Source organism: Astyanax mexicanus, chromosome 6 (genome assembly GCF_023375975.1).
Source record: "Astyanax mexicanus isolate ESR-SI-001 chromosome 6, AstMex3_surface, whole genome shotgun sequence".
Taxonomy (NCBI): domain Eukaryota; kingdom Metazoa; phylum Chordata; class Actinopteri; order Characiformes; family Acestrorhamphidae; genus Astyanax; species Astyanax mexicanus.
Window position 1 is genome coordinate 27601877 of NC_064413.1, and position 14873 is coordinate 27616749.

The following is a 14873-nucleotide window of genomic DNA, read 5'->3' on the forward strand; positions in this document are numbered from 1 at the left end:
AAGCCATCAAACCAAAGTGAACTGCTTGAATTTTTGCACCAGGAGTGACATAAAGTTATCCAAAAGCAGTGTGTAAGACTGGTGGAGGAGGACATGCCAAGATGCATGATAGCTGTGATTAAAAAACAGGATTATTCCACCAAATATTGTTTTATGGACTCTTATGATGAACTTGTTTTCTTTGCATTATTTGAGGTCATTTTTGTTATTTCAGCCATTTCTCATTTATGCAAATAAATGCTCTAAATTACAATATGTTTCTTTGGAATTTGGGAGAAATGTTTTCTTTATTTTATTTTTTTTATTTTACTCAAACATATACCTATGAATAGCAAAATCAGAGAAACTGATTCAGAACTGAGTTGTCTCTTATTTTTTCCATTGCTGTATAAACATAAGCTGGATAAGTTAGATAACTTATAGGTTGTTCTAATTTGACTTCAATATCTCCCAATCCACAAGCATTTTCATATATATCTACAAATCAGCCATTGTGATGCATTTTTTTAAATTAGTGGTGTAAATAGTGGTAGTGGTTTTGATCTGCAATAGCTATGTGTAGCATATCAAAATCTTTGTAAGCTCCCCTTTCTAATGAATGCATGTACTGTATTTTTCACACTATAAAACACGCCGGATTATTAGGCGCACTATTAATGAACTTCTATTTTCTGGTTTATTTTCATGCACAAATGGCACTGGATTATAAAGCGCATTATGCAACACTAGTAAGGAACAGGAGTGTCGCCATGTTTTTGTTCTAATTCAGCAGGTCTCACTGCTTATTACGGTTAGCGACTAATGCTAATGCTGCTCGAGAATTGCTAGCCGGGGTTAACTTCATTTTACAACCTGACTATTAAAATTTATACTTACGGTGCACCAAATTATAAGGCGCACTGATGATTTTTGGAAAAATGGAAGGTTTTTAAGTGTGCCTTATATATTATATACATAATATTACTATAGAGAAATACATTGGTATGAAATAATGAGTGTCACTAGTGTAGATTACTGAAAGACTGAAAAGCTGAGTTGATTTAAATTATTATTTATATTTTATTGTATTTTTTTCCACAGTGGAATCTGTCAGTGAGCTGTATAGATAAGTACATTTGCAAAAAATGTTCAAATCTGTGTTCATATAGAAATGTTTTTATGTCACTGTTGTTTGTACAGCACATTAGCTCATAAAATAAAATATTAAAAATAAAATTGAAATTCCACTTTCTTAATACTAAAACAGATTTTAAATAATATTTGTCTTCAGTTTTTTTAATGATACATGAAGTGGGTCTTCATGACGAGTAGACTGGTGATATTGAAGCTGTCAGACTGACACCCTGCAGCCATTATACTTTTCTCTTTTTCTCTCTCTCGCTTTATCTCTTTCTCGCTTTTAATCAGTTGGAGGGTGAGGCAGGTGTTGGGGCCTCATCTCCGTCCATTGCCATGCAGTGCTTGTGCGACTTCCCATAATCCTCTGGTGCGGGGTGGCACTAATTCACTCAGCCCCCTCTGCATGTCCCAGAGCAAGTGCCTCTGATTTATCTCACCCACTAATCAGCCGCTATTCTTCAAACTAATTAATTCTTTTAATTCTGATGGTCTAATGCGGAACCCCACGCGGGGAGACTCGGCTGAGACGAGACGAGGCAGGAGGGGAGGCTGACAGCGGCACAATGGTTTTTGATTGTGAAGATGGACCACAATCAACAATTTATACAAAAAAAAAAATCTCAGTTTCTGTATTTTCTTTTTCATGATGTCATGATGACAAATCCGGTGGGATAATGTGTCTAAATGATGGAGATTGTGAGGCAGGAAGGAGGCGACAGCTGCTTCAGTCTCTGAGAGAGTTCTGTGCGTCTGTGCACATGTGATTGTTACACACTCTGTCTGAGTCTGTCTGGGTTTCTTTTTCTCGTGTCTCAGCTTTGTCTTTCTGCCTGATTTACTTCCTGTAATGGATTTCATACTCCATGCTGTATATACTTAATATATACAGTGCTGTGAAAAAGTATCTGCCTTTTTTGCTTTCATACTTTTGTTCAAATTATCAAGCACATTTTAACATCAGACAAACATAATCTCAGTACATATAAACAGCAGTTTCTAAATGATGATTTAATTTATTTAGGGGAAAAATACAATCCAAACCAACCTTGTCCGATGTAAAAAAAAAAAAAAGGGTTTATCAATAAACTGGGATTAGTCACATTTTTGGAAAACTTCAATTTGACAGACTTGCAAACTAAAAGAATTGTTTAATAGAACCTGACAACATGAAGCAGCTAAAAGATCTCATAAAGCAACATATTATGCCCCAATCCAAATAAATTTAGTCTGGAAAAGATTATTCACAAAAGGAGAAAACATAACACAGTGGTGAACCTTCCCAGGAGTGGCTGGCTGACCAAAATGACCCCAAAAGGGCATGAACAATTCATCCAGGAGGTCCCAAAAAACCCAGAACAACATTTAAAGAACTATAGGTCTCACTTGGTCTCAGTTTGGTCATTGTTATTGATTTGAAAACAAGATAGAGACTGTGTGAAAATGTTCTCTATGGGAGAGTTCCAAGGCAAAAAAAAACAACAACAAAATACTACTGACCAAAGAGAACACAAAGGCCCATATCTCATTTGCCAGAAAACACCTTCATAATCCCTTGGATTTAGAAATATAATTAGTTCAGGTTGGCAGACCAGGAAAAAGTGGAACTTTTTGGAAGGTGTGTGTCCTGTTACATCTACCATAAAATTAACACATAATTTCAGAAAGAAGAAAATGTAAATCATAATCAAGAATAACCTCTGTATTTAAAGAACAAAAAAATACACCCAGCCCTATGAACAAGCTAATGTGAATATCTAACAGTATTTATATTTTGGTTATGTTTTTTTATTTATTATTATTATTAAACATTATTAAACAATTTGAGCACAAAAACTCTGGGGAAACCGTTTGTGGTAATTAGCTTAGCTAATGCCAAATGTATTCTGTGTTAATTAAACAAATAAACTGTTCTAAATCTAAATGAACTCTTTTTCTCCTCATAGAGGTCATAGAGTACACCCGCACTGCTTCTCTCTTTTTCTTTCTGGGTTTTTCTCTTTGCCCCTCTCCCTCTCTGCCACACTATTATTATGAAATTAAAACGGGAATTTAGGAAAGTTGGAGCTCTGGGCTGAAGATTTGGAAACAGATGTGCCAGCCTCGGCCAGCTGTGTGCTCTTAAACATCTGTTGTCTGGCTTGTTTTAAAACGCGTCTTTTTTTTTTTCTTTTTTTTTTTCCTTTATTTATTTAATTGCATTTTTGTTTTCCTCTCTGTCCCTGCTGCCCTCTGTTAGATTCTATCCTCAAAGGCCTGTAATGTGTTTTGTAAGGTATCTGGGTGGTGTTTGAGTGTGTGTGTGCGTGTGTACGTATATAACATTGTTATATGCTATTACATAATAAATATAACCTATTACACAGTGATTTATTCAGAGTTTTAGTATGATTCATTAACCAAGCTTAAATTAGATAATGTTCTTCTGGCCTTCAGTGGCTGTGAAGACCTGCTTCACTGCTTTATTAAGATTCGTCTTGCAGTCATTTTTACAGGCACTGTCTCCTCACTTTCCCTAGTGTCTCAGAAGCTTCTCCTGGAACCGGTGTCTTTTAAAGTGGACATCAGAGCTTTTTTCCATCCTGTGAAGTTGAGATCTCCACTGGTGGGCTGGTGGAAAGCAAGAACCTGCTGAGACTTTCGCTCGTGTCCTTTGTGGTTGGAAAATGGAAAGGCCGTCCACTCCAGTACTCATCACTCTTTGGAAATGCGCTGATTCTCATATGCGTTCTCCGTTTTGTCTCGCCAGGCTGAAGCGAGGTAGTGGATAACTCGGGCTGACACTTCCTTTAAAGCTGTGGAGTGGTGTTCTCATACTGAAACACCGCTCTCTCTGCTGCTGCATCGCTATTCTCATGTGTAACAGCTTAAAGTTTCTACTGGGGCATATCCAGAACACTGTGGCTAGTCACAAACACACAGGATTCAGGATTGGTTTTATGCTGTATACAGTGGATTTCCTCCCTCTTATTGTGTGGCAGAGAATATTTTTTCCCTTTATATGTTTAATCGCGTTATCAGGGCATGGTTGCTATGTCCTTTACACCAGGGGTCACTAATAGGCGGACTGCGATCCGTGTCCGGACCCAGACGTTGTCCAATGCGGACCCAAATCGATAAACTACAGAGAAAAGTTTAATTCTGACAGTGTTCATTTAAAGCGGCAGAACTTTTCTTTTCTTTACGGTATACCTGCTTTGCGGCGCAGTAAACTCACAGACCAATCACGTGTGGTGTAAGATCATCAAACGCTCGCCTCTGCCAATCAGATCTGTGCAGACCACTGCGCTGGATGGTGAATTGGGACGCGGCCATGAAAAACGCCTTTATAAAGAGATAAGGAGCCTGAGAACTGGCGGAAAAACGAGAATGGGCGGAATATATGTATATATATTATGTATAATATATAATATGTAATATATATATATATATATATATATATATATATATATATATATATATATATATATATATATATATATATATATAGTATACAGGATATAGCACTGAATCATAACACAAGTTAAAAATGGCGACGGTCCGGACCTTGGACTTACAAAATTTTCTCCGACTGGACCGTACTTAATTCTAATTAAATACCCCTGCTTTACATGACAAAATAGGCTGATATTAGGATTACAGAGAATTCTCTGCATTGTCAAACCATGTGAAAACCACATTCAGGAGATTGAAGAGCTTATGGCAGAGCTACCTTCCCTGTCCGTTCTTATTTTGCTGTTTTACTGTTGTAATAATAATACATTTTTTCTTAGCGGACTAAGCAGAATGTTTAGACAATATGTGCGTGCTGGGAGTCTGTGGGAGCCGCCGGTAACCAAGGATAAACTTCAGAAATGAACAACGCTTTCAGAGAAAAATAGATAAAATGTCTGCATGTAAAAATCGTGATAACTCTATTTTGAAAATCACTATAAAACTGTAATTTGAATAAACTGAATTAATCGTAAAAAATCACCCTGCACTACTATAAATATAAGTTTAGTGTCCACAGTTTTGGATTTTGGCTAAAGTGGATTTTTATAAAACCCACACACAAATCATAAAGTATTTTGCCTGTTGATATATACTCACACTTTCTTCCACCATAGGTCAGTGTTTATATTTCTGTGCATATTGAATCTTATTCTTTATTTTTCTCTGTCTTTCTCTGTCCATCAGGAAATGGCTAAAATCCTGAACCATCCACGAGTCTACGGCTTCCTGCATGTCCCCGTCCAGTCAGCGTCTGACAGCGTGTTAATGGATATGAAGAGGGAGTACTGCTGTGATGACTTCAGGCGTGTGGTGGACTTCTTAAAGGACAGGTAAGAGTCTGCCAATACAAAGAGTCAACATAAAGACATGTGCTGTATATAATGTCATTGCGCTTTATTTTCCTTTCCTCTTCAGTTCTAGTAGTTAATACAGTTGAAGACTGCAAATTTGATGGAAGATTTTGTGCATTTGGTACCCAGTAACCTTTACTTTACAGTACGACTTTACTTTATTATATGGCTCATATGTTGAGCTAATCATACTACAGTGTGTGCATGTGTGTGTGCGTGTGTGTGTAACTGTGTGTTGAAACCAGGGTTTGAATGTGAAGGTGCAGTAGCCCATTTATTTTAATAACATGGTGGATAACGTTATACTTCATGGACAAAGGGAACAATGCAGTCGATGGCATGGATTAAGTCCTGACATTTTACAAATGCCAGTTTTGATGATTCTAATAAGGTGTTCTTATGGTTTATCAGCGTGTGCAGTGGCTGCACTTAAGAGCTTTTGTTTGAGAGCGGATCAGCCACAGCTGCACTTGCGGCCAGTTTAAGATGTGCAAATAAGTACATAGAGCACAGCTCATGTTCTCAGACTGGGTTATTATAATACTCATTGTACTTTAGCTTTAGATTTTAGCCTTCCTCTGTCTTTGTCTTCTATTCTGTTGTTGTTAACCTTGCAACAGTTTACGTATCTGTTTTTTTTTTTTTTTGTGCCTTTATTTTTCATTCACATTCACATCCACTTAATGATGGGAATTAGACTGTGAATGAACTTTATGGGGATTTTATATATATTATATTTTGTTTAGTTTTATAATTAAAAATAAAAAAATGGTTGTTTGTCTGGTGCAGTGGATAAAACCACTGTATGCCAGTGAGCTACCATGTCATGTGGAAGTCTGGGGTTCAATTCCCAATTCAAGTCTGGGTGACCATACTGCTATATCTACACCAATAAGGGCAGAGTCAATGGGCTAGGCTCCTAACACCTTATTGGCCCACCTATATAATAGATATAACCTTGAAATTCACTCTGGATAATAGATTCAGATAAATGTCATAAATGTAAATTAAGACCACATACTGTACAGATTAACACATTTAATGCATCTATTTGTTTACTTTGTTGTTTTTAGGGTTGGACAATTAATTTAAAAATGATTGAAACTTACATTCAGAACCTCTAACTGACATGCTAAGTTTATTAATTGGTTGGTTCACTGTGTCAAAAAACAACTACTGTCAAGTTAAATGGGTGCATGCATATGTGTTAGGGCTGCATGATATTAGAAAAACTGACATTGCGATTTTTTTGTTATTTTGTGCTGCAAATGCAATATTGACAATAATTTTCTTAAAATTTTTCCAGATATTAATAATTCACTCCTTGAATCAAAGATTGGATAAATCATGATATAATCTGCCTTATGCTAACCACACACTCACTTTCAATCGACTTTTAAAAGTCTTTTTAGTCACAGACTGTTTAGTCACAGGATAAGATTTTGCAAATACTGCAGATCTGGCAGGGTCACTATTTGCAAGACTGCAACTAGATTCTTTCTGAGATTCTGACCTTTTTTTTGTAATATTAATGATTAATAATTATAATTTTTTATCATATTTTATGTATAAATGGTAGGACATGTCAAAGAGACACTGAACGCCAGTACCCAAAAAAAAAAAAAAAAAAACGACTTAAACCTTCAATCCTAACCACCTTACACTGAACCATCAAGATGATGCGAATGCAACTCAACTCTAACAAGACTCTCACAATTGTATCCCGACTCGAAATTTGTCTGCAACAGTTAAATTGCTTTAAAATTGTTTGGTATGAGGTCAGCATTAGTTGTGGCATATTATTCGTCCTTATAAAATTAGTTTTATTATTTCTTAATTTTTTGGGGAAGATATTTCCTTTGTATCTGAAATCCATTGTAAACCTCAGTTTTGTGTCATTCTGTCTACGTTCTCTGCATTGCAAAAACCATAGGGATTGCATTACCCTACATTGCATGTCCTGCAATGTGAATATTGATCTTGTGTGCATTGCAATGACAATGCTCAAACAGTAAATTGTGCAGCCCTAACCTTTACATTTATTTTTAGGTCTTGTCTTGATTTAAAGAGCAAACTAAATATTGAAACGTGTACCGAATTCTTGTTTATTTGGTCTTATTGTTTTTTTGCACATTCATGGATTTCCACAATTTCCACGTATACTGTATTGATTGCGGTATTATAGTGCGGAACCTGCTACCTGTGTACTGTGGTATGAAAGCATTAGCCTCGTTGTGTTTGGTAGTGTATAAGAACTCCACCTGTCTGTTTGGAAGTCAAGCAGACCAGCTCTGTTAAAAGGAGGTGCTCAGGGTAATATTGCAGAGCAAATGAGTGTGTGTACTCACACACACACACAATTACACACACACACATTCACATCCCATAAACTCTGCCATCAAAAACACCCTCACAGAGACAGAGTAATTACCAGCCCTGAATGCTGCTTTTAAGATCCTCCTGTGTGTGTCTGGTTGATTTTTTTTTTTTTTTTCTCCCCTTCTCCCCCTTTTTTGTTTCCTATTGTGGTGAGAGCAAATGGAAAATAACCTGGTTATTTAACACACACACACACATCAACACACTCACACACATAAACTGCAACTAGGAGCATTTTATGATATCACCGTTCCCACCAACTGTTGTTTTAATTACAAAGAAAAGAAGATGAAACTGTTGTTTTGGTTGTAGAGGTTAGAATTGGGTTTAGTGTTTACACCCATGAGCAGCATGTGTGTGTGTGTGTGTGCTCATGTTCCCCTCTTCTCCAGCCTCTAGTTCTGCTGAGGATGTGGATAATAAATAGGCCATATCTGGCAGGGGAATCCAGCAGTGGAAAGCAGTGACCCTGGCACCGGACTCTTGTCCAGATCAGGGCTTTGTTGACACTCGTCTGGCTCAGCAACAGGAGCATTCCATGTCCAAACACAGGGTCAGTCTGCTCTCAGAGCAGCATGCCCTCAGTTGTTGTTTTTCTGTGTTAGGCTTTTTTTTTTTCTTTTCTTATTGCCTGGGCTGCTTTAAAGAAACACACGTGGGCGCACACACACACAGACACAGGCCCGAAGCCAGGTCCTAATGCTCTGAATCAGCCTTAACTTTATTTTATTATATTCATCTCACCCCCACCTCCTTTTTCCTTCTCGCTACTCATCATTTTTCACTCCCTGTATCTCCTGGGGGAGTCATTCATATGGCTATAATATGAGGTTATATAAGAATCTAATCCTGCATGCCAAATAAATTCACAATCTCAGGTTCTCTACATTTTAATTGAGTTCAGTTTCTTATTGGCAGAAGGCTGCACCAAGAAAACCTCATTTTGATTCTCCATTTTTTTTTTTTTTTTTTTTGTTTACAAGTGGGGGAATAGTTGGCTTAATGCAGAGAAAGAGTCAATCAGAGTGTTAATTTTAGGGAAGGGTTGGGACTTTTCCCTAATGTGAATTGACCGTAACTTAATGCAAACAGGTGCTGTGTCCCAAACCACACACTGTCACACTAAATAGTTTGTTTAAAATAGTTTACCATCTTTAGAAGTGTGCTAATTAGGGTATCAAGTAAAGTATAGAAGGGTGTAGTTTGGAACACAGACATTGCTTTCATTGGGTTGTGGGTGAAAACTGCATACTTTCAGTCATAACCATGTAAAGATCTAAAGATCTGTTGTTTTTTTTAGAGCAGAATAGTGCCCTGAGGTTCATACTGTTTTTTTTTTTTTTTTTTTTGAGAAAATAATTAAAGAAAATAAGTTACTGTTACTGTTGAGAACACATACAACCCTTGTTTATAATAATTTATCATCAAATTTTTAGTGCAACTATGTTGTTCTCTTATTGTTCTTGTGTTTCTTCCTTGGACTTGTATCTACAGGGGTTGGACAATGAAACAGAAACACCTGTCATTTTAGTGTGGGAGGTTTCATGGCTAAATTGGAGCAGCGTGGTGTTTAATCTTCATTAACTGCACATTGCACCAGTAAGAGCAGAGTGTGAAGGTTCAATTAGCAGGGTAAGAGCACAGTTTTGCTCTAAATATTGCAATGCACACAACATTATGGGTGACATACCAGAGTTCAAAAGAGGACAAATTGTTGGTGCACGTCTTGCTGGCGCATCTGTGACCAAGACAGCAAGTCTTTGTGATGCATCAAGAGCCACAGTATCCAGGGTAATGTCAGAATACCACCAAGAAGGACCAACCACATCCAACAGGATTAACTGTGGACGCAAGAGGAAGCTGTCTGAAAGGGATGTTCGGGTGCTAACCCGAATTGTATCCAAAACACATAAAACCACGGCTGCCCAAATCACGGCAGAATTCAATGTGCCCCTCAGCTCTCCTGTGTCCACCAGAACTGTCCGTTGGGACAATAAATTATTGTGGTCTAAAATCAGGTGTTTCAGTTTCATTGTCCAACCCCTGTATCTATGTACTGTAATTCATCCCGTGTTCCTCCTATTCACTGCAATTTATTTTTAACCACTGCCAAGGCCAAACTGCATCTTTTCCTTCATGGCACGTCCCTAAGCTTTGATCCACAGCCATGCTGACCTGCACTTATCTGTTTGTTGTTGGAAATACACTTTTTTTTTTTTTTTTTGGTAGTTGTTAGATGCCTCCCTAGCTCACTATGACCTCACTGAGATCTTCAGAGCTACTAAGCACTAAGCACTGATTTAAACTCCATGCTCAAAATTGAACCTAGTTGTTAAATTAATGAATAGGTTTATATGTACATGGCTCTATATAGAGCTAAATGTTAGAACTAGTTGATCAGCATCCCATAAACTGTCATAGAAAATTGAGTTAGTCATTTAGGTGCTATTCTACCAGCACACTTAAATAAGCTAAACATCTTGATGATGCATGAGCTATCAGGTTTTCCAGTAAAAGTCTCCCTTCTCATTGAACTGTGTGTAAGAAATATGGGCTGTTACCTCAAATTCTGTAATTCCAAAACAACAGCTGTATATGTGATAATCCAGCAAGGTCAGCCAGGGAGGGAGGGAGGGAGGGAGGGAGGGAGAGAGAGAGAGAGAGAGAGAGAGAGAGAGAGAGAGAGAGAGAGAGAGAGAGGGAGAGAGGGAGAGAGGGAGAGAGGGAGAGAGGGAGAGAGGGGGAGAGAGGGGGAGGGGAGGGGAGGGGAGGGGAGGGGAGGGGAGGGGAGGGGAGGGGAGGGGAGTAAAGCAAGATCATAAAATACAGATGTGATGTCATTCTGGGTCTGAGCCATAAGCTTGCTAAATGCTTTACACAGTTTTTCTCTTTGCTTCAAATGTACACTGCAAAAAAATAAATCTTAGCAAGTGAAATTTTCTAAATTTATTTTCTAAATTATTTTCTTCTCTGATGAGACTTTTTGTCTTACTAAGTATTGTAAGTGTTAGATTATTTTGCTTATTTTAGGGATAATTATCTTAATCATTCTTACGTAGAATTTTTACCTTATTTTAAGTAATTTGAACTCAAAATAAGCACAATCAAGCAGCAATTAAGTTATACTGTTTCTTGTGTCCAAAAACAGTGACACTTTTGCTTGTTTTAGGTGTTACTTCACTCATTTTGAGACTTTGCCATTGCTTTTTGATATAAATATACTAAGAAAATGTTGCTTATCCCAATGGGAGATTTTTTTGCTGAATATACATGTATTTGTCTTAACTTGCATATATTTTGTCTTGTTTTTGCCAATGGATTTTTTGCTGTGTAGTCAGTCAGCCTAGTCAATATGAGTGTAGTATACATAAACAACTAGTATATTCATATACAGTATGTACAAATGAACACACTGTGGACAAAAGTATTGGGATACCTGCCATCACATTATATTCATCACTCCTTGTCAAATTAAGACGGTTTAATTAATAAATCGGTTTATCCTGCTAAAATTGGATTAACTATCTTTGCTGTGCAGGGAAGGCTTTTTGATATTTTTTTTAGCATTGCTGTGAGTATTTTATTGCTTTCAGTAATGAGCATTAGTAAAGTCAGGATGTTTGATGATCACACTCCACCTCATCCCCAACTCCCAACTCATCCCACAAGTATTAGATGGAGCACCATCATTCTAGACACCACAGTTCCACAGCTTCACAACTCAGTGCTTGTGATCTTTATTCCCCTCTATTCAGCATCTGGCATTAGGTATGGTGCAAATAGGCTCACGTTTTGGTTATATACAATACTGTTAAGCATTAAATTATCTAATTAATTGCATGCTCTGATTAAAGAAATAAACTAGATTAATCCCAGTCATCACTTTTTGCTAGAATAGATGAATTAGTAGCTGCTTTTTGATATCAGAATGATGTTTCTGTTAGTTTTTGCTGTTTGATATGAGATGTGCATGATGTCTGTATGTTACTCTGTTTTTTTAGTTGTCAGCTCTTTTATTCACTTACATCCCATTGCAGGGACAAAAACTGTAGTGCCCAGTCAAATGGATTAATCACAGAAAACTAAATCTAAAGAAAACATAATGCTGATTAATTAATAGAAAGTAATGTCTTAATTAAACCGCATGAATAATATATATATCTGCAGTTAGTATACAGGCTGTGCGTTAGCACATCTTTATGAGCAATGGGTGCAAATTAAAGTAGCATGAATGATTTAATCAGAAGGGGTGTCCACAAAACTCTGGACATATAGTGTAGATTAATCCATATTAAATCAAGAACAATAAGATGGATTCTACTGTATTTTGCAGGGTATAGCTGGAATGCTGGCTAAGCGGCTTCACCGCTAGCCACTAATGCTAATGCTCCAGCTTTAGTGCTGGAGAAATTCGGTAATGTAATTTGCTTAAAAGCACATTACTCACCCAAATAAACAGTGTTCAGGAGAGAAATCTGTTTTTTAAATCTTTATTATAACAGTTTAGTTTACTTACCTCAGCTTTACATAACCTGGTTAGCGACGCCCATTATACTGAATAATGGCAGTACAAGGCTGTTGTAGTGCCACCTTTTGGTAATACAACTTGTGCTTTTATTGTGTTATGAAATGTGTGACATTTTTTAATGCAACTACATGCAAAACCCAGTCTGATAACTGCTGTTGTGTCCTTGCTTGAGGTATGTTTCATGCCTTGGAGATAAGATTGTGCAATGTTAATTACTGGTTAGCTACATTACCCTTTTTACTTCAGTGCAAAACTAAAGAAGCAGGAAGCAAAACACAGCTGAGCATAAATACCATAAACCCATGACATAGTTTACTGTTCAGGCACAGTTTCTGTTTGTCACAGCCTCCCTCAGAGTTTTGTGCTTGGCTTCAGAAGTACACAAATACACAGACACACACACACACACACACACACACACACACACACACACACACATGCACACACTGCTTAGGTGAGAGCTGGCATCATACTGTCTTTCTGCAGCGGCGGGCGAGTGGCGTGCGCCTGATGTTTTGATTAAGGCGTGTTTGTGTTTGGCCGTGTCTGTGTTTTGATTGCTGTGCTTTGCGAGTGTGGGTTTCCGTGCCGGTGGGGGTTGGGTGGGCCGTGCAGCCTGGCTCTGTTACATGACGGATGAGTTTCACTGGGAGATAGAATGACTCAGAGCTGGTGTATCACTGGAGTGATGAGTGAGGACTTGTTTATGCCTGTGTTTGTGTGCCTATTTAGGCTGAGACAACAACAGTGCATGACTGCAGTTCATTAAAACAGATATTAACTGCTTCTGCTGTTGGGGCTAAGGGTGTAATGATGCAGAAATTGCTGTAAATATGAAATAAGAAACAAGATTTCAGTGTAAACAAAAACAAAGGTAATGGCATTTACTTCCACATGTAGGTTTGATTCCAGAAGGGTAAAACTATGGATCTGGTGCTGCTTTATTAAAAGTCTCTGAACTCAGCATTACAGAATTGAAAACTGATTTGCAGACAGTGTGATTAACTATTGTAAACTACACAGATGCCATGGGATATTAGTTTGTAGAGCTAGGTTCACAACTCAATTCAGATTTTTTGCTTAATGTGGCTCAGAGCAGATTTTGTTTTTATGGCTGTGTGAATGCGCCATATCCGATTTTTTTCAAATCTGATCTGAGCCACTTCCATATATGGTCCTAAATTGGATACTTATCCAATCCAATAACATGCAACAATTATGCATCTTTTTACCTTTTTTTTATCTTTTTATAGCTGATAAAAAAAAACAGCAAAAGCAAACTGCCTGACCTTTTTTCACCTCCTCGAGCTGTTTGCTCTCCACTCCAGCAAAATATGCTCCACATAAAAGCTGCTAACGCATCCATTTCACCTTAATAGAGCTACGAGTCATCTCTTAAATATGAATAATTTTTGTTATTTGTGAAGAAGGTGGCGTTTATATGTGTATTAATGAACAAACGACTCAATTCATATTGAATGCAGCACTTTGCATTTCACTAATATTATGCTACATTTTTTAAAATGTATTATTTTGGCACATTTATTATATTATTATGAAATATCCTAAAAAGGCAGATTACACTTAGGAATTAAATGATTTAAAGCCTCTGCAGCTGATTGTTAAAAAATTGCAACCATTGTTTAAAGCATCAGTTTAATTCCTTATAATAAAAGTGTAGGATAAATCGGTTGAAAGAATAATTCTGTGAAACACTGTGCATTCAGCTTTAGAGTTAGCGTTTAATTAGACAAGTAAATCTATTCCAGCCAAGCCATACTTTTGCAAATTAGCAAGCTTGGATGGCTTACTTGTTAGACCATATAATCACTGCTATGGCTGCTGTACTTTTTCTTGTGCTTAATTACAGAGCATCCATATCTCAGTATGAGAAACAGAGCGAGGTTTGACTAAACCCCTGAACAAATGTTTGCCCAATCAATTCCCTTTCTCACCACCCGCGTTCCTCCCGTTTGCTTGGGGTTAGAATTAGGAAGTTTACCTACAGAGAGGAGCCCCTCATACGCGACCGGTCTGAGCGACTTGTGGACCGATATGTTTTTTCATGCTTGTCTTGGTTTGCCAATTAATGAGATTTCCGCAGAAATGGTTTCTAGAAAAACTTATGCTAATGTTATTGATGCCTAAGCCCGTTTGAGCTGTTTGCAGAGGCTTTTATTGTTGTGCCTGAGAACGTGGAAAGATTTTTTCTTGTACAACTGGGGCAATTAGTGTTTCACTCATTTGATTGTACTTTTTGCCATTTATAAATGTATGTTTGCCTTCACTGATGTGTTTTGAGTTTGATGTATGGTAATAAGACCAGTATTGGTATGGACTGAATGTATTGATTTTTTTTTCCAGGAATTTCTAAGTGTAGCTTTCTTAGCTCGTTAAGAATTTGATGAAATCTGTGCTCTGTCTGTGGCATCGAGCATTGCTGAACTGCAGCACCCTGTAATCCACAGAGAGGATTAGGCTGTCTGGTCAAGAAAACATATTGT

At 37.4% G+C, this 14873-nt stretch overlaps 1 protein-coding gene across 2 annotated transcripts in view; it reads left to right on the top strand.

Annotated features, from left to right (window-relative positions):
• cdkal1 (CDK5 regulatory subunit associated protein 1-like 1) overlaps positions 1–14873 on the top strand; it is a 472290-nt gene that overhangs the window by 290489 nt on the left and 166928 nt on the right. For both annotated transcript variants that reach the window (XM_022673769.2, XM_022673768.2), the window contains exon 10: positions 5296–5441. In XM_022673769.2, coding sequence (XP_022529490.2) covers positions 5296–5441 — 146 coding nt within the window. The remainder of the gene's footprint in view (positions 1–5295; positions 5442–14873) is intronic.